Source organism: Xiphophorus maculatus, chromosome 21 (assembly GCF_002775205.1).
Source record: "Xiphophorus maculatus strain JP 163 A chromosome 21, X_maculatus-5.0-male, whole genome shotgun sequence".
NCBI lineage: Eukaryota > Metazoa > Chordata > Actinopteri > Cyprinodontiformes > Poeciliidae > Xiphophorus > Xiphophorus maculatus.
In genome coordinates this window covers 19,265,668-19,288,215 of record NC_036463.1, presented here as the reverse complement: position 1 = coordinate 19,288,215, position 22,548 = coordinate 19,265,668, and the positions used below count along the sequence as shown (strand labels likewise).

Here is a 22,548-nt window from a genome sequence, read left to right as displayed (position 1 = left end):
AATCCAACGATTCAGATTTTGCATTCCACCCAAAAAGCATCAATCTTTCGGCACATCGCTCACTTCTTGTGCAAGCCCTACTGTGGGCCACATTGTCTCTGTTTAACTGCCCACCACTATCCCATTGTCCAACAGCCGTAACTCCTCCTCCACCCACTGCCTTCGCTCTGGCTGCGCACAATAAAAGCAGGGAGTGATGGAAGAGGACATCGGTGTTCCAAAGGACCACCACGGTTGCAGACTTGGTGAGAAAGGAGTGGCCCTGGACAGAGAGAGTGGCATTGTTCTGCACTAACTATATCTGTGGTGCATCTGTGGTTGGTGGTGGCAATATCAGGGATACAGTGGAGTGGAAACGACAGCAGAGGCTTTAAGGTTTGTTTGTAGAGACAAGGAATAGCAGACCTTTTGTAAATACTGCGCTGAAAAGATGAGACTTCAAAGCACTAGAGTGTGTTTACGTCACAGAACAGAGCTTTTTCTAGAAGAGAATCTAAATTCACCTCGTTGACAGAGCTTGGGAATAATCTACGATAATCTATTAATATGTGTGTTGTGTCTTCATTTCGATTCACCGACTGACTAAAACGTACAATTTCAATCACAGGCTTCAGGGGGTTTACATCATCGGTGATCATTGCTAAAACAAACTCTAGACTTATTAATCTAACAGCACTCTGGCAAAGACTTTTAGATTTTTGGGAGTTGAAGGGATGAGTTTTAAGTGTTTCTTGGGAAAACAGGAGGTAGTTTCAAGCGTTACTCAGTCATCATATACAAACAGGAGTATTACAGGGGAAGCTATTCGGTTGACAGACGTGGTAGGGAACAAACCGGCCAAACCAGGTCTTTCACCTAAAACCTGACAGTGCGCACATGAGAGAGAAAAAAAAAACAAACTCAGCTCTCCCCAAATACATACAAAAGGATACTGAATCAGTGATGCAATGAGTGTTGTATCTAACTGAGCTACTCCAAAAGTGAATTATGCTGACCTAAAACTTACCTTTTAGGTCAGTGTTTCCCAACCCTGGTCCTCAAGGCACACTGCCCTGCATGTTTTAGGTATTTCCTTGCTTCAGTCCAGCTGATATCAATTGATGACTGATTAACAGGCGTTTGTTGAACTGCAATCAGTTGAATGAGGCACATTAAAGCAGGGAAACCTCTAAAACATGTAGGACAGTGTGCCTTGAGGACCAGGGTTGGGTAACACTGTTTTAGGTTATACGCCAGAAAAAAACAGCGTATAATCTAAAAGGTCTTGAGTCAGCAGAGCGCCAGTCAAACACTATAACCACTGCTACATAGTGACTGCAACAACAAATAGTAAAGCCATTGTTTTTCAGCTTGGTCAGTTCTAAATTTAGAAACCCAAAAGTCACATTTTTTAACAGTTAGTGCAACTTACTACAACAACACTCCTCTGGGTGTGGAAGTTACTTCTCTAAATAAGACTCATTCCACGATTGTAATTTCCAAGATCTGGAGACGAGGAGCTAAAATTAGGTAAAAGCAAACAAAATACTTTTGAGACTTGTATGCGGTTCATTCATTCGGAGGGAGAGAGGATGAGACTTTCAGCAGATAACAGAAAGGCTGAAGGAAGTACAACAAAGATATTTTGTTTTATTATTTTGAGCTCTCTGTTATGGAATCGGGAATTTGGAAATTTTGTCAGATTTTTTAGGTAATTTCATATAACTCAAGTGAAAAGCCTTAATGCTCTGCCTGACAATTTCTTTGGACAGTTTGTTGAACTCTCACTGACCTTGGTGTCATGGATCTTTGTTTAAATGCATGGAAAATGCTGCAATCATCTTGATAACACAAAAAGAGAAAAACGAGAAAGATTGTGGTTAATCACATACTGAAGTCGCATGTAGTCCGAATAAGTGTGCTGCCCTGATTTTAGCTGTCACTGTTAAAACTGGTGTACAAAGGTCAGCTTTATAAAAGCCAGAGAAAATCGGCCACCTAAATCTGATTGGTGATTTTTTACAGAAGTTAAAGTGAGGTTATACGCAGTTTACAGGCATCTATTTACAGATTTTTGTACAGACTTTATACCCATCCAAATAAAACCTAAATTATGTCCTTATGGCACATTACAAGTCCAAAGAGTTACCAAGATGCCAAAAAATGCCCTCATTTTGCAGCATGTTTTAACAATAGTACACATTCTTTTACTGTTTTACCATCCAACTGGAACACCACTCTCAAGTGAAAATATTATTCAATGTAGTATGTTGCTGTTAGTTGTTTTTTAAAATGTTTTTATTCATTTTATCCAACACAGAAACGTAGCAGCCATCATTTCTGATCAGATTTTCTTAGCTTGGGTTTTGGGAAGTATGTTTTCAGGAAACAGATACTACAGGTTTTATCCTTCCCTCGGGCCTAACCCATCCTTAATGATAGGCTGTGAGAATGTTGCTCTGTCTGTGGCCATTCAGGATCTTCTGTCTAAGGAAACAGATGAGAAAACTCGATCTGTCATCACCGGCCAACACTTCTCACTACAAAAGCTACAGAAAAGACATTGTTTCTCATCAAACAACTAAATCTGCCAAACCCATAACCAATGTGTGGATGTGCCACAACATTTTTCAGGAGGAACAGAAACAAAACGGAAGGCATCATCAATAGATCTAAAGAGAAATGATCTAGAGTCAGCACACAGCTTCAGTCATTACAGCCAGAAACAGGTGATCAAACCTGAATTTTGGGTTTAGTGATGGACTCAAACCTGAACATTCACATTCACATAAAGACAGTGACAAAGTTGGTCTTCTATCACCTGAAGAACATTTCCGGGATTAAAGGACTAATGTCCCAACAAGAACTAGAGAAACGCTTCTGTGCGTTTAGCTTTAGTCGTATTGATTACTTTAACAGTGCCCTCACAGGTGTGCCTGAAAAATAAGTCAGACAGCTGCAGCTGATCCATAACGCTGCAGCTCGCATTTTCACAAAAATTAGGAAAATAGGGCACATCATCTTAGTTTTAAAATCCTTACACTGGCTCCCTCTTGCTCAGAAACTACACTTTAAAATATTTGTTAGGTTAGAAATCACTGAACGATTTAGCATCAAAATACAAAAAACATATTGTTCCATCAACGTTCCATACCACTCAGGTTTTCTGATTCTGGGGATGCAGAGCACGCCAGAAAAGTATGCATTTAGTTTATATGCACCACAAATCTGGAACAAGCTTTCACAAAACAATCAAAATACTGAGTTTCTTTAAATCAAGCCTAAAAACTGACCTACACTAATATATATTTGATATTTATTTTCTTGATGTTGGCATTTGACAAAGTAATGTTTACTGCTGTTCCATAATTGGCTATGGTATAGTGTTTTTATGGTGTAAAGCACTTTGAATTGCTTTATTGTTTAAATTTGCTATAAATAAATTTGACTGGAGCCACATATGACTACATCTTTTTCACATATTTTAAGATTTTTACTCATTCTGTTGCTAAGCCATTTTTTAGTTTCAGGCAATATGCTTTAAAATGCAGATATAAAAAGTCTGAATCAGTGTGTATTTTATCCAAATCATATATGAAAAAACAAAACATGTCAACATGAACAACACACTGATCCTAATTTTACTTCTACAGAGTTCTACTTCCTTCGCCTGCACCAAATGACCTCGATTTATGATCCAACCAAAGACTTATCATCCCACAGCATGTTCGGTGACCAGGAAAAATGTCTGGGCAGGAAATTATGCTGTGCAGATAAATCCGCAACTTTACATATTCATCAGTGAAATTCTCCACGCAAAAGCTCTATGGCAGCCATTAAAACCAGATGGGCTGAATTTAAAGTTCATCTGCAAAAACCGCAAGGTCTATGCTGAAATTAAGATGTGTGCAACACCCAGCTTAGGGATGAAAGTACATCTTAGTGAACTAAGATGAGCTCAGAGCAGTGGAATCCAAATCAGCGACAAATGTCTGTGTTACAACAGCCTCTGACAATGGCACTTCTAGCGCTTTTTCCAGTCAGTCAATAAAGCTGAAAAATCAGATGTCCAGCTGAGGAGAAATTGGTCCTACTTTTATGTTGCAAACGCTTTTGTGAATTAGGATAAGGATAGGCCTTAGAGTATTAGGCTGAACTTCTGAAAAATATGCAAAATGAAAATAAAGGTTAACAGGTTAGACAGCTTTATAAGAGCTTTCTTTAGCAACTGATGACAGAGCGGTGCTTTAATTTATTGAACAATAAATTATTAGGATCAAAAGATAACAAAAAAAGAGGAAAAACTGCAAAACACTTTGATAAATTTGAATATTGATAAGAAATCCTTCAAATTTTAATCAGCCCAGCCAAAAGCTTCCAAATAGGCACTCAGACATTTTAGGAATCTGTAAGAGGACTGCCATTCTTCTTCACACACCCTTGAGAGTAAAGATTGCAATTTTAGAAGTAAAACTTACTTCGCAAGACTTAACTTTTTATTTTATTTTACTGTATTTACAGTGGGAGAACAGCTAAAAATAACTTGCATAAGCCCAGGCCTTATTTAGTTAATTTTCAGTCAAAATAACTAAACCTTAGAACACTGCAATAAAATAGAGTACAACTGTTAAATAATGCTTTTCATGTTGTTAAACTGTGATATTAAACAGGACAAGATTACATTTTTTAAAGAGAAACACAGTTGCATAGTTTTAGTAGCACCTAGCATCTTTAGCTGTGCTGTGAAAAAGCTAGCATTCTAGCTAGTGGAAAAAGTCAACAAAAGCTACATATTTTCTGGAGGTAAAAGTAAGTTAAGAAGAGAGATAGGACTTACGTTTTTGTCAGACAGATGAAGCACAAGTAAAAGTGAATGTGCTGGAAGCAAATTAGGTACTACAAAGCTAGCACTTTCCAAGCAACTAGGCCTGCAGCAACAAAAAGCCACAGGTCTGATTAATGATATTCATTAGGGCTGTATCCTGTCCAGGTGTATTCTTAAAATAACCATTCCATGTCAGTACTTACTTTAACAACCACCACAAAAATCAAACAAGAAAAATAAGAAGATACTTACTTTACTCTCTTATGTTGCAGAGATAACTGAACTGAACTGAGCTGAGCTGAACAGACCAATAGGACCCCCCAGTGATTAGCTCCACCTGTGTTTCTTAGGCCATAAAAGTCTGACTGGCAACAGTTTAAATAAAAAGGCTGCTGGAGTGTTATCTCTGCTGGCAAGCTTTTTGGATAGTTATGAGGTTTTAAAACTTTTTTTTAAATGTTTTTGGAACTGTTTCAGTATGTATTAGGCAAGGATAAAGCAGTGCATGCATCCCAGCTGTGCCACTATAAACCAGACAGCCTCACCATGTGGCAGAGGTGAACGTCTTACATTATCAGAAAAAAAAAGGGCTTGAGATGAAATGCACTAGGTGTCCCCTGTTAAAATACAAGCTGGTTGTTAATGTTTTGACAAACCCCGTGAGCTTCCGCGGCACTAACAAAGTGCATTGAAACTGATGCATGCTGTTAACAAAACAGTGGATCACACCCAAGAAAGCCTGGCATGGTCTGCGTGTCGAAACACTACAAACCACATAGTTGGCCTATGCTACAACTTGCTCCAATTTGAATAGTCTGAGACACAGATTGCCATCTCACAGAGCTGTGAGATGAGAAAAACAAGGAATATTTACTAAAAAAAAAATGGAATTTGAGCTGGAACCTCCATCATGTATGCCATACCGAAAGCAATGCTGTCAACCAGTAGAGGGCCAATTACTGGTAGAGGGTTTTCTTGAGTTTTTAACGGTCCAATTTATGAAATAGATTCTTTCTGGCTTGCAGTTATCTCTATTTGGTTTTCAGCTGTGTGGAGCATAGAGTAATCAGCCCTGGCCCTCTTCCATCTGTTGCTTTGCACTGTGGGGAAGAAGGCAAAGACAAGTATTCCTGCTTGGAAATGTTTCTTATTGCAAAAGACACAAAAGTCCTAATAAAACTTGTAGGACTGTTACCCATCATTGCTACTAAAATAAACACGGTGTTAAAATTGCACACGACTAACTGTATCGTGTCCTCCTGAACGGAAACCTTAACTAGTTTGCCGGGTAATAACAGCCAGGCATATTTTGCATTGGGCCCTTGAAAACTTTCGATATAGCAAAAAGAAAACACCTCATCCTATCGGCAAAACCTTTTATCGAAAAACAAGAGTTCTGGGTTTTTTTTTCCAAATTGCCCTGTTTCCATTAAGAGAAATGTGAAATTGCACAATTATATGGTCAGTGGAAACAGTTGGTATGCTGAATGCCATTTATTGTAACTGAGGATGTGTGAAACGAGTATGCCGTTGATTTTAAACTGAAAAAAATATAGTTTATATGGTGGCTTTGTGTTTTAATAGACCTAATTCTAATTTTAACTCATTTAAAACTTAAATCCTAACCTCCTATTTAAATCCTCCTCCTAACTTAAAATTTGCTGATGCATGCTAATATGAACAAACAACATGCAAGTGCGGGCTGCACAGTGGCGCAGTTGGTAGACCTTCTTGCCTTGGAGCAAGAAGGTCCTAGGTTCGATTCGCGGCCCGGGGTCTTTCTGCATTCTCCCTGTGCTCTCTCCAGGTACTCCAGCTTTTGGCACAGTCCAAAAACATGACTGTTAGGTTAATTGGTTTCTCTAAATTCTCCCTAGGTGTGAGTGTACATGGTTGTGTGTCCTGCATGTATCTGTGTTGCCCTGCGACAGACTGGCGACCTGTCCAGGGAGACCCCGCCTCTCGCCCGGAACGTTAGCTGGAGAGAGGCACCGGCAACCCTCTAAGGGCCTCTAAGGCAGTGGTCTCCAACCTTGGTCCTCAGGGACCGCTGTCCTGCATGTTTTTGATGAGTCCGGACTACGGCACAGCTGATTCCTATGATTGCATCACCTCCTTTGCATTCTTTCAATTGCTGCAGAAGCTAGTTAATCACCTGTTCATTTAACCCAGGTGTACAGCAGCAGGGAACACCTCAAACATGCAGGGCAGTGGGCCCTGAGGACCAGGGTTGGGCACCACTGCTCTAAGGGACAAGGGTATAAAGAAGTGTGTGTTTGGAGGATGAAAAGAAAACAGGTTTCACAGAGTGAAATACTATTTATTTATTCCCTCTCTAATCCGAGTAGTCTTTAGTATGAGAAGCCCCAAGATGAAGGACTGGATCTTTGACTTTGGGTCAACTGTAATACTTATAGTATTAAATTATGTTTAATAAAAACAAAGAACTTCATACTGGACCAGATAACAATATCATCATTAAAAACATACAGGCAGGTTAAAGAAGTACTCCACATGATAGCTGTTAACAGTTTGCTAGCTTTATGTGTGCATGTCAAACTTCATGTCAATAAGTAGAGACCATTGCTGACTATAAAATTGTGCTCCACCATTACTAAACAGCAAAGTAATTTGTGTGTTTGAAGTTAAGAAACCTTCTTGTTAAAACGTGTTAAGCATAAACAATGGTAGGTGTGAACGCTACCTGGAAGAATGCACTGGGAAGCTAAAGAGTTTTTTCCCTTCACAACAGCAAAATGAAGCTTAAAACCAGCCCTTTCTGCGTGAAATCCATTTAATATCATGCTGGTCCTTACTGTCTGGGACATATGACCTAGTCTAGGTACCAACTACTCAACAAATAGCCAAGCTATTGTTGGCTTGTTCCACACTTTGGTCAACTTTTGGTTTTTTTTTTTGTTTTTTATTAAACATCTTTGAGTTGAGTTGTATTGAATGAGAGTTGAACAGTGGTGTGGCTGGTAGCACTGTTGCCATGCAGCAAAAGGTTCTGCATAAAGTTGGCAAGTTCAACCTATGCATGAATGCATTCTCTATGAGTATTCTGGCTTCTTGTTAAGATGATTGGTAAATCTAAATTGTCGTAGGTCACTATGTTGCTTTGTGATGTACTTGCAGCCTGTCCAGGGTGTACCCCAGCTCTCACCCAATGACCTGCAGAGATAGGCACTAGCAACCATTGAAGAACAAGTCTGTGTTGACAATGGATACCTGCATTGAGTGGGCCTGTTTTTAATGTTTCAGATTTGGCCACAAGAGAACCACAGTATGGTGTTTTTGGAGTTCAGAGATAATTATTTGTATTTCTTATTATTCTGAAAACCACATTACATTGAAATTTCTAAAGTGGCACAAAAAAAGAGGAGAGTCTACTACTAAGACGATATGTTGTGTTGGTTACTGTGACGGGGATTCCCCTGACTTCTACACTCTACCTACCAAACAACCAGTTTGGTTGAAAGAATTGCATGAAACAGACTTAACGCTAAGCTTTCCTAAAACACCTATTATTCTCCATGGACTACTCTGTCATGACATATGAGGGTGTATCCGGTAAATAAGGATGGAAGCACAAGTGTATATTGAAATAATAACAACAAAAAGTAGTTGGGGAAGTATTGGTGCATTGACAGAGTATTAGAGTGCAGGGCGCTAAAGTCTATTCTCGCAGCATTTTATGAACGGACGAGTATACAGATCAGAAAGACAAGCTGATCGTTTCAAGGTAGTGTCTTCTAGTCAAATGCTTTAGGGCTGGAGTCATTGACCTGAACTTTTATTGATCCTTACTTTAGAACCAATAACTACACATTCTCTTTGATGATAAAGCAGTCTTCTAACAATGTGGTGAGGAAAGGCAGTCATTCTACCCCTGAGTGTGCTGTAATTCAAGCTCCTCTGTTGCATCCAAAGGCAAACTGGCCAGCTGTCCCAACCATGTGCTCCAAAGAAGACCTGCCTCAGATTTTTTTTCCACAAAAGAAAAATCCAATTCCTTTGAAGGACTCTACAAATGAAAAATAAGATGTGATCGGCAGTCTTCAGTCTACTTCATCACCTCTGACCCCTATCCCTGCCCCTAATAAAAAAGCAACTCCACTGCATGATGCTACTACCACTACCATGTTTCATAAGTTGCTCTGCGTAAGTTACTCAATTTTCTGAAGAGAAAATATTAAGATGTTGTGTTGGTTGACTGCATAAAATATGGATAAAATTCATTGAAGTTTGAGGTCATAACACGACAAACCACAGAGAAGCTTTTGCAGAACACCATAATCATGCTTAGAGCAAAGTATTTGTCTATAGAACAAAATGTACGCCAGCATAACCTCAATTACCTTAAATCAAATGAAAGAAACAAGTCTTCTGCGGTAAGGTAGCCTTTAATCTACATCAATTACATTTTGACTCACTTTGAGGCATGTCTTCTTCTTTAAACAGAGGGTGGAGAGACCTCAACTGATGACATTGTAAAGTTATGAGGTCTAAAAAAGTAGAACAATTATTTTATTATTTTACCTCTCTGTTCTTTGTGCTTGTTCCATTAGCAAAGAAGGAACACACATTAAATTAGACAATTTGCCTCTTTTCCCAAGGGCTCTTTTTGTGCAGAGACCTGAACGTGTTGTGTTTTTTTTTTTTTTCAGTGGAGAAATTGAATTCTGGGGAGAAAAAAAAACGTTGGCCCAACACCTTTTATTGCCGTGTTTAGCTCCTTTGTTCTGGAACCATGTTTCACTGCCTCTTTTGCAAACACAACTCGACTCTTGACAATGCAGCAACAGCTAACACATTTAATCAATTGAACTGAATTGCCTCATATGTTTGCAACTACTTATTTCTTAGTCACAATACGAGGCAGGATTAGAGCCACTGTAAAAGCTCTGGGAAAGACGGCAGTGAGCCAACATTACATCATCACCTTTGTCCTTGATATAAGCGTTTGGAAAAAGCTGTGGCAGAAAGGCATGAGAAAAAGGCTGATGTTGTTTTAGCAAAGAAAATCTGGTGTTAAAAGTTAATATAAAAGACTTTAGCACCTAAAGAGGCCAGTTTTCACTCCGTTCTCTTCATTGTCTCTGTTGTGACCAGAATATGGAGATTTTTATTTTAAATGGTCCTGACCAGCTTCAAAAACCTAAAATCCCAAAAAAATAAAAAATAAAATAAACACACCATATCTTGGCGCTAACCATAACACTCTTTAGTGCAGAAGTTACAAATGCACAAAGACAGACTGATCTAAATACATTCAGTTCAATTCAATTCAAATGTACTTTATTTATTACGTGTTGTCCAAACTTATCCAAGTATCCAATCACTGCTAATCCACTTGATTTGCTTTTATTGCTCCTTTTTAAGTCTCTCACTGATAGTTTGAAAGCTAGGAAAGGAGACCTATAAGTGAAATATTTTAGATGAGTTGAGAAACAGGAAATAAAACGCTAAATGCCAAATAGCAAGCTTATTCTTGGGGTTCTAACATCTCCTTACAATAGAATACTGCAAATGTTTGCAGTATTTTGGAAAATTTCACAAATTTCAGTCTTGCATAAGGGTTTGAATTTTCTACGGCCTACTAATGCTAATGATGCTAGAGGTGCTAATCAGCCATTTATTGTAACTGAGGATGTGTGAAACGAGTATGCCGTTGATTTTAAACTGAAAAAAATATAGTTTATATGGTGGCTTTGTGTTTTAATAGACCTAATTCTAATTTTAACTCATTTAAAACTTAAATCCTAACCTCCTATTTAAATCCTCCTCCTAACTTAAAATTTGCTGATGCATGCTAATATGAACAAACAACATGCAAGTGCGGGCTGCACAGTGGCGCAGTTGGCTTAAACATAAAGACAGTTTGAAATGTCAGCTACTGAAGTTGATTTGATTTTGTTTTAAATTAGCAAATTCTCAGTTTCCAGATATTCCTGTCTTATACACAAGATGATGTCATCTCTGCTCGTATGAATAATTAACAGGAAGGCGGCAAGTACTATAGTGCTGCTAACTGTAGTACTTAAAGAAAACTTGAAAAAAAATGGTACCAGCATGTCATACATTAACAAAAAAAACCCAGAGGCTGCAATTTCTATTTTTCTTAATCACTTGGGGGAAATTAAAGTCGGGTCAAAACTGAGTTGTGTGTTTCCTATCACAGTTTTCAAATCTGTCAAAACATATGCCACACAGCATGTAAAAACATGTAAAAACATTCCAGTCTTCAGGCAAACTGATATAACTGGTTCCCTGATAATATTATATGCTCTCTGCGCACCTTTTGGCATTCAGAGGATGGAAACAGACAAAGATCTTGTCAGATAAAAATAAACGAAGCTTGGGAAAAAAAAAACTTTGCTTGTCCTGTAAATACCACAGAGAAACTGATTACTAAATTTTGCAAACCACAACTAATAACACATTCGTCAGCTTCATTTCTATTCCATGTGTCTAAAAAAGGCAACTTCTGCTTGGTGAAGATAAAAGTTCTAGGTCAAATATCGTCATTCCAATAAGACTTCTGCTGACGTCACACGATTCAGAAACTTTTTCCTCTTGACAAAAAAAGTTGAATTGAAAAACAGACTTCATACTGGCATACTTTATGAAGGAAGTATTTTTACTACCTTAAATAAACAGGAAGTTCAAAACCTGGCAGTTTTACAACCATCCTTTGTCTATTAAGTCCTTTCCAGACTTAAACATACCATTAAAGATATGTCAGATTTTATGCGGTCCATTTTGTTCTATATGTCTGTTTTAATTGTGTTTTCTTAAAATTAGCCAATAAGTTAAGATATGGAAAAGAAATTAGACTTCTGTTGGTATAAAAGGCAGATTTAGTTGTCCACAGATTTCAGGTCTGGTATTCCTGAGCGGCACTTTGAAAATCTTAAATGAACGCCGCATTACCTCCACCAGACAATCCCTATGCAACAGATGAGAAGGTATGTTTAGTATGCAAAACATAAGATTTTACAATCAACATCTATTGTAATCTCAAGTTGAAACAGGTTGGCATGAAAACGATGCTTTGCTATTCAACTCCAAGGGCACTGAAAGCAAACAGCAAAAACCAAAACAGAAATCCAAGAATATGAGAAACTACACCACCATGCAAAACAGATCCTGACCCTGAACAGACAGGACATAGCAGGAAAACCAATCCTTGGCATGGCCATGGCATACCCAGACTCTGGCAGTCACCACTGTGGTATTTTGCCTACTTTTTCTGCTCAGTCTTTTTCCCAACTTTGCTCCCTGTGCTCTTTGCAGACCCTCCTACAATCGGCATACAAATGTGTTGACCTGTGTTTGAGCCTGAAATCCTTGCACCTGGGTGGGGAAGAGTTCGGATTACATAAGGTTCACGGAGACTGAAGTCAAAGTCTGCGATGCCATTCACATCAGCAGGGGACGTTTGCCAGACTGTTGTTTAATCAGTCTTCCCTGTGGTTTTCAGCATGGTGAAACTGCTTAGTAGCTTTTCTTTTTTTTTCATATTGTACCAAATGCACATTTAGAGCAGCTTTAAGGCTATAAAAGACATAATCAGCCTCCAAATGCATTCTTCAAACAATGCAGTCCCTGAATTTGGACACAGTCCATGTGTGGCAGCCAATAGAAATGATCACCCTAAACTAGGGATGAACATTGTATCAGATTTAACATTGATAACATTTGTTAGTCAATTCTGAACACATTGATGTTGGTCAGATGAGAAAAACTGGGCCAATGTTAGTAACTAATGTTTATTTTTATCTGGTTTTTGTTTCTGTATGTATATTGTACATATATGCAAATATTGGGTATCAACCATAACAACAATGTTCAATATTAATATTGGATAACGTTACACATTGTCATGTTGGTGAATCTCTACCCTGAACACACTATGGCTACCAAAAATGGTGGTGGTAGTGTGATGTTATGGGCCCACTTTTCCAAAAGCAGGCCCATCCATACTGACTGAAAACCCGTCAGTATGGATGCACTGATATGCAAATTTGGATCAATATCAATATCCAATCTGATTCAGAAATTTGGGCAAAGCTTGAAAATTGATGCTCTCCTTCCAATTGGAGTCTGAGCTTTTTTGAAAAGAAGAATGTGTAAAAAATATCAGTCAGAATAAAAAAGCGCACCACATTTTTCAGATTTCTATTTGTAAAAGTTTTTGTATAATTTTCCTTTCCCTGACAATAACGTGTTACTTTGTGTTGCTTGTCACATAATCCCCAATAAAATGCATGAAGTTTGTGGTTGTCCGTATTTCAGTTCTCCATCAGGAATGCAATAACATTGTATGTCAGGAGAGATCTGAGTTAATTTTTTTCTGACTGTAGCATTACCAGACTTGCGTGCAAATTTAAAAAAATTATCTAACTGATGAATTTCAAGTCACCAGTTTCTAACTACCAACATGACTAAACAAGCAATTTACAAGCCTCCTTGTAATTGCAGGCTGTCACCAGAGTGATCCCCTTTCTCAGTGTTTACATTCACCCCACAATATCTTTGATTATAGCACCTACAGCCGATTTTTCCAATGCATGTGTAGTTCAAACAAAGCAAAAATGGATGTGATCAGCTCAATCGTTCACTTAGATCTTCGGTAATAGTGAAATAGGGCTTTGCATATTTGAGGCGCTTTAAATCTCTTCTCTTCTGGATGGCTGGGCTAACTGAAACCCATGACTTGTGGAGCAGCAGGAGTGATGTTCTACACGGGGATTGGTACTGGACTTCACCCTGAAACAAAGTGAGTACGAAATGAGAAGTATAATGCTGTGATCTACAGACGGTGACGATGTTCATGCAGTCTCTTCTTCTAGTCATTTGCCTCCATTTGAGGTTAAAAATGTAACTTTAGCTTGGTGGTTGCATTGACTAGCTAGCACTTATCGCTAGTCTTTATTCAATATGGCCTCCTCCAACACGTAAAATCCCTATCCTCCACCTGAATTGGTTCCCCCTTTTCATGCTGCAGCTGCAGTCTGTTACATAACAGCTAAGTGAAGTGAGCTAATGAGGACTGACAGCTCTTTTAAGGCACTTCCCACATTCTAACTGATGAGCTTTTCTGCAAAGCATCACCAGGATGGGTCCATGTCAGGTCTTTACTTGAGGATTTCAGGATCAAAAACTGAACTTTTGACTCCGTCTTGTCTACAGTAAAACCAAAACCCAAAAGTGTTCCTTTCAATATGTTTGTTTTGAGGAGTGGGGGGACATCTAACCTAGCTACTCAACAAAAGAGACAACAGAGGAGTGTTTAAATAGATGTGGAAAATAGTGATGTGCATTTAGCTAAATTTTTAAAAAAACCCTCATAGCTAGCTTCACACAAAAGAGACAGACATAAACAAAAGAGGCATGTTTAAATAGATGTGGAAAATAGTGTTGCTCATTTAGCTAAATGAAATTGTACCCACTGGCTAGCTTCACACTTACGGCACACAGAGATTGCTATCTTCTCAAAGGAAACAAACAAGTATTCCTCCTGCAGAGAAAGGCTTCTGGCTCTGATTGGTTCATTCTTCTGGCGTTACTCCAAGTAACTTGTAACTTGTGTGCAATGTCACTTTAAATACACAGACGAACTCGTTGGGTGCTGTTGCAACAGCCCTGGAGCTCAGAGTGTTGCTCAGGACTGCCATGAGAACAACAACACAGTATTCCAAACCAAAACATGGGAAAATGTGTTGACTCGAAGCTGGAGTGCCTTGCAAAAGCGTGGACGCTTCTCAAACCAGACCGATTAGCACAGAGTAGTTTTGAATTTGCAGAGAAAATTCTGGAAATGTGATGAGCAATTTAATATGATACCCCTAAATAGAATCCAGGGCAAAAAAAAATTCAGATCCATTTGGTTGCATGAGAAATACCTATTTCATGAAAAATTGCTGAATGGTGTGAAAGACTAACTGACCGATCTTTAAAAAAACATATATAGAGATTCAAGTTTTTATCGATACCAACTTTTTTTGTCTGAAAAGTCACTAAATATTTTGAAGGAGTTGCTAAATTGGAAACGGTGAGGTGAACTCATTAACCCGGTCGGCCGATCTGTCTGTCAATCCCCTCCTATGGCAGAGCCAAAAGGGGAAAGTGATGGATTTTCAGACCTTTGCAGAGGTAGTTAAGATTGGTGGTTTCACTTATAAGTATTGGCTAAACACCAATCTCCAATCTTCCAAATCCGGGCCGATTTATCGATGCACCGCTACTTTTAAACAGTTACTGTAATCTATAAGCTTCTTATTGCATGATGGATGATGTGATGTGCATCTTTATAATCTATAACAGATTAATGGCTTAAAGGATGAAGCTTCCCTTAAATTTCTGGCTCAAAGGACACATGTTCTTCATATGCAGATAATGTAGCTGCTTAAATGAAACACTAGTATGGAAATATGCAACTTTCAGTCTTGACTTATAATCTTGTTCAAATAAGAAAATTCTCCATTTGTATACCCTAACAGTCTGGCTGTGTTGTGACATGTCACCAAGTCTGTGTTTAGGGAATCTAGGGGGAGTAAAAAAAGGCCAATTATGTGCTTTAGGGCTTTATCGTACATTTAGCCTCAGCAACTGTGGGAAAAGCAGAGGATGAATAACCACCCTGAAAAGCAGCTCTTCAAAGAATTAGATCCTCAGTGTCGAACCACAAACTATGGCTGGGGTGAGTGAACATCTGCATGTTCTTTGGTTATTTACCGCACACCGTCCGTTAGGGAACTCTAGTTTCAAGATGACGAGTTGCGATCTGTAGCTGCCAATCACATCTTCTTATTGCTTCTGCTTTTTGAGGAGAAAAGCAGTAAAGACAAAGGCTCTCAGAGCAGAAAGCAACAGAAGAGGCTGAGCGGTTCTAATCTTCCTTGATTGTGCAGATTGTACACCAGATTGGAGCCGAAAGTAATAGCACTTGACAGGGCGACCGATGCCTCTTTTTTGCTCCCCACAGAGATGGTGACAAAAGCATCAAGAGTCCCTGGGGAAGCTCCGTTACATCAGCGCGGGATGTACAATGACTGAGCTCAGCTGCTGCAATCAAATACAAAGTGGACGGTAAGCCTATTATGACTGATATTCAATATAAGCAACAAATATACACAGAGAAAACTCAGAACAGATTCAGAATTGCCGTTCGTACTCCTTGAAGCTGTTCACATTTTATTGATCTTGCAATGTCGGCTTCTGTACCTGGTTCACATGGCAAGATTTTAAAATTACTGACCAATTTTCAAAACCTGAGAGACCACACATGTGATGATACAAAATCGTAGGTATAACAGGTTTGGTCGTACGGTTTGTGGTATCGAGTCACTCAGCAGAAGCAAAACACCACACACCAACCGATTTCGTTCACCAACATTCAGATGTCAAACGGGAGATCTCGCAAAACCCTGTGACACAAAGAAACTGAGTTCAGAGAAAACAAACATGACTGAATGAGAAGAAGCATTGGCGATAGTTTGTGGACTATGTTTAACAGAGAACACAATTCAAAGATGTCTCCAATTATCTTGCCAATTATCGTGCCACAGCAGTCTGTTTCATCCTCTGTGTATTGTTAATTCCCCTGCGTGTTTCCGTCACCTCACTTTTTGATTGGCTACACGTCACATTCAACAGGCTGCATTGTCGTTTGTCCTTGGGGGATGCCAGTCACCCTCCTATATCGGGCAATGACAATTCAACATGTTGAATATTCCCAATTTTAGATTGGAGTAGTCGCCACGTCTTTCCACACATGGCAGGAATATGGTTTAAAATTATCTTTGGAGCCATCCCAGTAATCGGCACATCCTTACGATTTCTGGAATGGAAAGATCTGGAGAAATATTGGTATTAAAAATCTTCCTGTGTGAACTAGGCATTAAGTCTTTGGCAGCATCCAACAGGTTTCCTCCAAAGACTGCCCGGTATTTACCTCTATCTGTCTGCCAATCGTCTTCTCTTTCAAAAATAAGCATCCACAGTGCATGATGTAGAGCACTTCCATGTTTCACCATGAAAATTGTGTTTTTAGACCGATGTGCAGTGGTATTTTCCCACCACATCTGGAGTGTTGCATGAAAGACTTCAACGGTGTTCTCATCTGACCAGAGCATCTTTCTTTCATGTGTCTGAAGTGTTCTTTTGTGTGGTTTGTGGCTACATTTAAATTGAATTGATGCACTGAATTGGTGCATTTAGTGGCAGGAAGCTGAATATAAATGCATATCTTATTTTTAAGGATATTTGAAGACAAGGTATCATTTTTCTTCAACTTTACTGTTATAGTCTATCTGTCATAGAGTATCCCAATAAAATACATTGAAGTCTGTGATCAAAAAGCAATCAAATGCAAAAGTAGAAAAAACAAACCCTATTCAGAAAGGGGTTTGAAATCTGAGACCCTACACTCCGGGGAAGACACTTTTTTTCACTTTCTCTAAGGTTTCAGCTTATTGTATCAATCCATAGCAAACACTGAGCAATACTTTCATATCATAAGATGCGAGAGGAGACTGCATCAAAAGAAATCCATTGCACTTCAATAGATGACGAGCAAGATGTTAGCAGCTGTAAACCTATGAAACTCGGAGAGATTACATCTTTTGTGTGGTCTGAAAGGCCTTGTCTTACACAAGCAAAGCCAAGCATTTTCCAAGGGGAAACTACACCGGATCTTTTCAAATACACGGCTGCATGGATCAATGGATGAGTCGCCTGCATTCTGCTGAGGTGAGGAAAGCCATGATGCTCTAGTAAGAATAGGAGGGAGCCGTCTCAGTGGTTACCGGTGTACGTCTAGGGAGGAAATGCTCCTCAGGATGACCAATAAAGCTGATCAGATTAATCGCTCTTTCACTGTAAAGCTGATGGGTTTTCAACAGTTGCCCCCCCCCCCCCCCCCCCCCCTTTACTAACTGTTGCCCTATAACCCTTTGTTAAACGTACTTATAAGGCCAAAATTACTCAAATTTAGACAGAAATTTTACATTTCAAATTTTTAAGAAGGAAATAAGACAAATAAGAAAGAATATAACTAAAGAATATAAAATAATTAATTTGGGAATTTAAAAAAATTGTTTATTACAGTTTAAAAATGGCATGACCCGTCACAATAATCAGAGGAACATTTTATGTTGTAATGAGCAGCGTTTTCATATGTTTCTGCTGGTATTTTTATGGTTATGATGAGCTCCAAGTCTTTGAGATTGGAGGTCTTTTGACCATAACCCCAATCGTTAGCTCCCTCCACAGACCAGACATAATTCAGGGCTATAAAACATTAATATTACTTCCAGCACAAAGAAACATGTTGGAAAAATTCAAATAGTATTTTAAGCTTCAATATTACATTGTTTTGTGCTCGCTGTGATATATTCACAGACCAGACAAAGACCTTTTTTTCGCATCCGGGTCACTTTGGGTCATAAAACCGTTCAGGGAGAAGTTTTAATGTGGTCGCATCTACCGTAATTAATAATATGAATGTCCACGCAAAAAAAAAAAAAAGGATTTCAGCAAAAAATTGTAAATGTCAAGACCTAATGTGTGAATGTAGCTATATACTGATGAAATTCAGTCAGGCGTCTGAAAACTTCAATTAAGGTCTGTCCAGGTACAAACCTCATCATGAGAAAAGTTGCAATCATGACTCTTAGGACAACTCAGTCTTTTCCGTACCTACAACTGATGCCGACTTCTTTTTTATCTCTTGTGCCTCTCCTTAACAGAGTCACAACTTGGGCAAAGAGCCATCTCACCTTCAGCAAATAATAATAATAATACAAAATTAGACGCCCGAGAAGGTTTTTGAATATGGCCTACCTGTTGAGTTCCACAGCCACTAACCAACTAAGATTTTTATCAACCCTTCAGAAAAAGACAAGTTGGGCGACTACGAGTTGTTTGGCAACGGTTTTAAATAAAAGAAATCAGACCATGTTCTACAGTTTTGCTCAAACCAAGCCAAAGTAATCATGCCAGAAGAATCTCAAACATGCCTAATTGGAAATTTGAGAGAGCTAGACCCCCCACTCTGATGTGACTCCAATGATAATAGCAGTAATTGGCAAAGTGCTGTCACACACCATGGTAACAGTACCAAGCAGGAATTCTTTTATTTGTCTTTTACTGGGGTTTAGAGTGAAGCCGCAAGAAAACAACAAAGCTATCACATTAAACTTGATCACATTGAACTTCTTTTTTTTTTTCTAAACCGTGTAAGCCCAGGGCCCAAAGAGAGAATGTCAGAGTGAATTATGCAGCATGCAGATGCTGGATGCTTCAGATCAGACGATATGGAAAGAAGTTATTGCCTAATTCACCTGATCTCCCCTCCTTGTGTAATTACACACAAATACCTGCAGTCACACAGCGCGGGTCTTTTTTATTCTCCCCACCCAGTTTGAATTCCTGCTCACTCTGAATTTATTGCATAATTTTTTACTTTGTTGCTTCAACGTTTTTATGGGGGGGGGGAATAAAAGTTTAAATCAGACATTCACGTGTGGGAGAAGTTTGAGAATTATTTTAGAGGCATTTAGCTGTCATTGCTGGTTTTGTCAAAAAAAATGGGTTGGGAGGGGAAGTTCTCCAGGAGGAACCCCTGGGGGTCTCAATTCGTTCCCCAGGGGAAAAAGCAAAAAGAGAAAGAAAAAAAAGAAAGCGCCATGTTGAGGCTCCCCGGTGTGAATCCAGCGCACAGCTCCGGGAACTCGCAAAGCAGACGGTACAAAATCACTTCCACGCAGGAGAGAGAGTGTGTGTGCGTGTGTATGAGTGTAAGAGAGAGAGAAATGAGGAAAAGGAGGGGGAGACCTACCTTTGCAATGGCCTTTTTATACCTCATGGCTGCTTGTTCGATAAGGCTTTGCACTTTTACGTTCCCATCTCCACACGGAACGACCACGCGCGTCCTCCCGAAACACACCGTCACTTTCATGTCTCCTCCGCTGCTGTTAATCCCAAAGAGGAAAAAGCCGCGTCCGAACGACGACGACAACAACAACCATCCCGTGTGTGTGAATGAGTGGAAATGGGTGAAGGTGAAAACAAGTAAAATCCCCGAGAGAGAAGTCGCTGTTCGCTGTGCTGCCGAGTCCTCAGAGGAGAAGCGGGCAGAAGCTCCACGCGCAGGATCCCAGCGGCGGGGCTGGGTGGCGTCCTCCCTCGTGCCGCGCTATAACTGAGTCACTTCACTTGCTTGAAAGTTCCCAACTAAAAAAAAAAAAAAGAAAGCCTTCCCGACTCCGACCGCACAGCTGACAACTGACACTGCGTGAGAGCCACATGTTCGAGCAGGCACGAAGAATGTGCTCGGCAGCCCAGCCAGAGCGCTCAGTGGGCAGGCAGAGCCGCCCGACTACTTCTTCTAGTTTTTGGAGTCTGTTGTTTTTAACGATTGAACGTGAAATGGGTGGTTTTTGTCAACAAAAAAAAAAAGTTTGGTATTATAACTGTAATGCACTTTGGAGTCTTATTTGTTACAAACATCTATCGTAGTATAATTCACTTTTGCAACGACTACACTTTTTTTTTCTCTCTTAACCTGACTTGGGTTTCAAATATAAGTGAAATTGAGTTCAGTTTAGTTCAAGACATGTAAAGACGGCAAAATAAAAATGTGAGTTTTTGTGAGTAACCAGGGATTCTGGTTAGGTGAGATGAAATAGAAGTGGTCTGTTCGATACAAAATAACTATAACATTGATACCAAATATTAGATCGATATCAGTGTGTTAAGATTGATACTTGGGGTTTTTTTTTTGTTTGTTTTGCAGTTTCTGTTGATCATATTAATATGTTATTAAGGTATTTTGTACACCTTAAGGACAAAAATTTGACGATACATCAGCTTAAATAATAAAAACATTGGCAATACAACCCCTGTATTTATGTGGTATTGGATTAATACCAAAATATGCAGTACTATAGAGAAAGTATAGTGGTTTGAGATTTTTATTCACAAGACAGGAACCCTGAACATGTGGTCTAAGCAACAATGAAATAGTTTAGATCAAAATGTATTGATGGACATTGAATCCTTAGTGTTTTCAGGGGTATTTAAAGGTGCCTTCGAACAGCTCAAATCCACAAACACTTGAGTCTGTCACACAAAAAATGTTTACCACTGCCTATTTTAATAGTGCACACACCAAATATACCTTAATATGAATTATTATTCACCATGTAAACATTTAGCTAGCTAGTTGTTGTAAAGTGGAAAAACGTAAATGGATGGGTAAATGGGTGTGATACTTTTGCAAGGAACTGCAAAAATGATTTGAGGGGATATAGAAGAACATTTTATCTTCACTTTGGTCCCCATTAAAAAAAAGGCAAAACAAGAGAATATGTTTGTTAATGTGAAGCCATTTCTATGTCAAATACATACAAACGCCTACATAATAAATTCCACTCAACCTGCTGCATAAATATCAATTTTAGCCAACAAGAAAGACTTTGTGAGTCTTTTCTGCACTTGTAACATCGGATCAGAGCACGTACTAATGGGAGTAACTATACTGTGTATGAATTATTGACCTGCATAGCTGGATAAGGACTATGCCAAAGGATAGATAAAACGTATGACCCAATTTACAGAGAAAAGCTGAAACCTTTCTGCGGAGATTCCCTCGCTCCCTGCAGCTCTGGCTCTTTATGATCCAATGTAGTCCAAATGAATGAACATGAACGTCAGCTCAGCATGGACAAACCAGGTCCAAAACCGTGCAGTGTTAGCACAAGCATCAGGGTGTCATGTGGGTTAAAGTTTCTAAGCTGGCGCCGAGTGTTTGCCTGGTGTCAGATGTCTTTGTTTATTGCAATAATAACTTCTGACCATGCTCTATGACTTCCTTATTTCTTCTGTTTGTAGGGGTCAGGGTTCAGCTTGCAGAGGCATAATCTAGCCTCAATTATATCTACAGTGACACATCTGACTCTGGAGGAAAATATGTTCTATGGTATGCTCGTTTACAAGAGCTATGAGTTCTATGAAGCTTTTAAATTTGACAGGAAATGCACGAGAAGCTGAGCTGAACTGTCTCCACAGGTTATTTTCTTCTGAGATCTCGACGATGACGTACAGCAACGACACACCTGCTTTCACTTTTATGTAACTAGCTCCACCTAGTGGTGGCCGGGAGCAAAATATTCAATGTGAAAACACCGCCTTAAATATGTGCACGTTTTTTTTTTTAACCATCGGTAGAGAGTGAACATCACTTAGAGTTATAATTTGACAGTTTATGTAATGGCACAAATTTCTGCAAAAACAAAATGAAAAATCTGGATCTGGATCTATAAATAAAACAATAACAATAGGTAAGTATGTTAAGCACTCTCGAGAATGCAACAAAGAGAAGCTTCTGCAATGGTAAACCTAGTACTGTGCTGCTTGTCTTATAGTCTTTTAATCGCATGTTACAGGTTACAGTGTTAAAATGTCAATAGTGACGTCTTAATGCAATTTTCAATTTAAATTGATTTATTCACAGTAAACAATGCTAAATGATAAAAACAAGCAACCCTTGCTTTGTACCAAGGTTTTCTAGCCACATGCTAATTTGCAAACTCAGTTCTTGGTTGGAACTATTTTCTTTTTAAACAGCCACCCAAGATTTTAGCACTTTGATGACAAACAACTAGTAATATTTTTATTAAAGCGAGAACTATACCAACAAACTTGCTTTCAGAGAAATAAGGACTGAAACGATG

At 39.0% G+C, this 22,548-nt stretch overlaps 1 protein-coding gene across 4 annotated transcripts in view; it reads right to left on the bottom strand.

Annotated features, from left to right (window-relative positions):
* The window catches only part of LOC102227608 (partitioning defective 3 homolog), a 383,916-nt gene extending 363,788 nt beyond the window's left edge, over positions 1-20,128 (bottom strand). For all 4 annotated transcript variants that reach the window (XM_023326740.1, XM_023326739.1, XM_023326741.1 and 1 more), the window contains exon 1: positions 19,653-20,128. In XM_023326740.1, the coding sequence (XP_023182508.1) occupies positions 19,653-19,772 (120 nt within the window). In that variant the 5' untranslated portion in view covers positions 19,773-20,128. The remainder of the gene's footprint in view (positions 1-19,652) is intronic.
* Positions 20,129-22,548: the final 2,420 nt, after the last annotated feature.